General features: G+C 39.4%; 1 protein-coding gene across 1 annotated transcript; it reads right to left on the reverse strand.

Annotated features, from left to right (window-relative positions):
• Window positions 1–500: 500 nt before the first annotated feature.
• On the reverse strand, window positions 501–1,439 carry LOC101636920 (olfactory receptor 2L13-like). Its single transcript, XM_004686585.1, has one exon. It carries the CDS (start codon window positions 1,437–1,439, stop codon window positions 501–503), a length of 939 nt encoding a protein of 312 aa, XP_004686642.1.
• Window positions 1,440–2,815: the final 1,376 nt, after the last annotated feature.

Consider the following 2,815-nt stretch of genomic DNA (forward strand, 5'->3'; position numbering starts at 1 on the left):
TAAACTTACATCATAGGTATATTTATAACACAATTAATAGAGGTATAATCTATCATTAAAATTAATTTATTAATAGCATTATTGATTATAGAAATTAAAAGATTAGGGCCTCTCTGGGGTCTAAATGTTCAAAGTCTCATCACTATCACTGTGATGACCGGAGTTTGATTTCCAGCCAGGGAGATGACCCGCTTGTTGCAACAAAGCTTTCCTGCCTTGCATGCTGCTCCCCTTAGCAGTGTATTTCAGTAGATCTGCCTGTTCTACTGTCTCTGGTAAATCTTCTCATCCCTTGTAACTCTGGCCTACATCTTAGTTCCTCCACTACATAAAAAAAATAAAAACTTTTTGAAAATAGAAAAAAATAATTCTTATTTAGATAATTTCTCTTTTAAAAATAGCCACTAGAAAATTTAAAATAACGTTTGGAACTCACATTATAGATACACCAGAGAGTGAGGGTGTAGGAAAGGGAAATAAAAGTATAAGAGCAACCATGACTACTTCTTTTTGGAGGAGAATATTGGAAACACTCTTGTCATGGCTCCCAGGACTTCCTTATTCCTCAGGCTATAGATAATGGGATTGAGCATGGGGGTCAGAATGGTGTAGAAAACTGCCAGATTCTTATCTTCTTGTGGGGTGCGGAGATTCCTAGGCCTGAGATAGGTGTAGACAAATGGTGCATAGTAGAATGTCACCACAGTTAAATGTGTGGAACAGGTGGTGAAGGCCTTCTTTCTTCCCTCCTTGGAGCGCATGTGGTAGACCACAAAAAGGACTCGACCGTAGGAAGCTGTGACTCCAAGGAAAGGAACAAGGAGAAACAGACTTGTGCTCACAAAAACCAAGTACTCATAGACCCAGGTGTCCATACACGCCAGAGGTAACATGGCTGGGACATCACAGAAGAAGTGATCAATGACCCTGGACCGGCAGTAAGGAATATGGAGGACATAGAATGTGTGAGCTAAGGAATTGGTGGACCCCAAGATCCAAGATCCAATGATCATGTTCACACACACCCTTTTACTCATGCGGATGGGATAATGGAGGGGGTGACAGATGGCCACATATCGGTCATAGGCCATGGAGGACAGGAGTAAACCCTCAGCACCTGCCATAGTCAGAAAGAAGAAGCTCTGAAACCCACATCCGAGGAAGGAGATGCCTTTCTGACCTGAGAAGTAGTTGAACATCATCTTGGGGACGGTGGTTGAGATGTACATGAGGTCCATGAGGGAGAGCTGGCTGAGGAGAATGTACATTGGAGTGTGGAGCCGGGGATCCACACGTATCAGATGAATCATGGTTGAGTTTCCCAGCGAGGCAAGAAAGAATATAAAGCTGATGAGGAGTAAGAGAAGCAAACCAGTTCGATTTGGGGGAAACAACCCCAACAAAATGAAATCACTGGAAGTTTGATTCCATTTCTCCATGAAAACTTAGTGCTTGTGTAATGTCCTTGAATAAAAATGAAAATGAAGTCTATAACATGAAATGAAACAAAGCATTTGCATGAAAAGGAGCTCTGGTTTTACTAATGTTAAGAATGAATTGCTTTTATTGAACAGGACAGCTTTCATTAAATCCTTCCATTAGCTAACTGGCTAGTTGTATATATCACATTTGTTCAGACTGTTTCCCACACCTCTCTTTTGAGTTTATCCCTTTACACTTGCTATTGCCCTGATTTTAAAAATAGAAACAGAGCAAGAACAGAGAAAATCAGGACATGTCGTTAACATTCAATATCTGATAAAATGTTCCTGTAATCTGTATCATATCAGCATTGCACTAACATTTTTATATGTGTGATGAAAGGATCAAAGTTTTTGCTTCATAACTAATTTAATATACTTCTGAAAAATGGCTCAGTTCCATAATCAGCATTCAGTACATGTGGTGTGGAATTTAGTGACCCTCAACTATTTTGTTTGTTTGTTGAAATAAATCAAAATTTGCTTTAATAGTGAACAGGGGCCCTCCCTGGTGGTGCAGCAGTTTAGAGCACAGCACTAAGAAGCTAAAGCCACTCAGCACAAGTTCGATCCCCAGCCCCATAGGTGATCCACATGGCCTAGCAGACCTCTCCTGACCCTCCTGTTGCTTCCCTCAGCAGTGTGCTTTGTCAGTAGGCCTGTTCTGTCTCCACTCTGCTTCTGGTGAATCCTCTCACTGCCCCTGCACCTCTGGCCTGTACCCCAGTTCTGTATGCATAAATAAATAAATCTTAAAAAAAAACTAGTAAACAGATGTTTTTTATATTCACAAAAGTGGCCAGTCCAATTTAAAAATTTGTCTTTAGGATATGAGACTTGGAACTTAGGGGTGAAAAACAACATCCCTTCCTTTACTTCCATTTACATGCAATGTAACTTTAATTCAGACAAAGTAGATACCAACAACCTCCTACAAACTAATATTCCAAAAGAAGGCACTGAGCAACAAAACTAACTCTGAGTTTATGTATGCCATGTTTAGAAGATAGACATACTTGATTATTGCTGCATAGATTAAAGCTCAACTTATCATAAATATTGAAGATAATTACAATTATTTGTTTTCTGAATTGAAATAGGACATTTTGTTAGGGGATAGAAAGCAATAGTTAGTTTGAAGGGACTCAAATTCAAGTACATTTTTGACTTTGACTTGAATTTTCAGGACATGGGACAGGAGGTGCAGCCCAGAGTCTTTTTATGTTAAAGCCCAATGGCTTGTTTATTATGAGGTCTTATGCAATGCATTGGAATTATACAAAATACCATTCTATTGGTGACTTTGTGCATTGAGAATATTTTCCCTTTGGCTA

This window comes from Condylura cristata, unplaced genomic scaffold (assembly GCF_000260355.1).
Source record: "Condylura cristata isolate star-nosed mole 26May11 unplaced genomic scaffold, ConCri1.0 scaffold00021, whole genome shotgun sequence".
NCBI classification, from domain to species: Eukaryota; Metazoa; Chordata; class Mammalia; order Eulipotyphla; family Talpidae; genus Condylura; species Condylura cristata.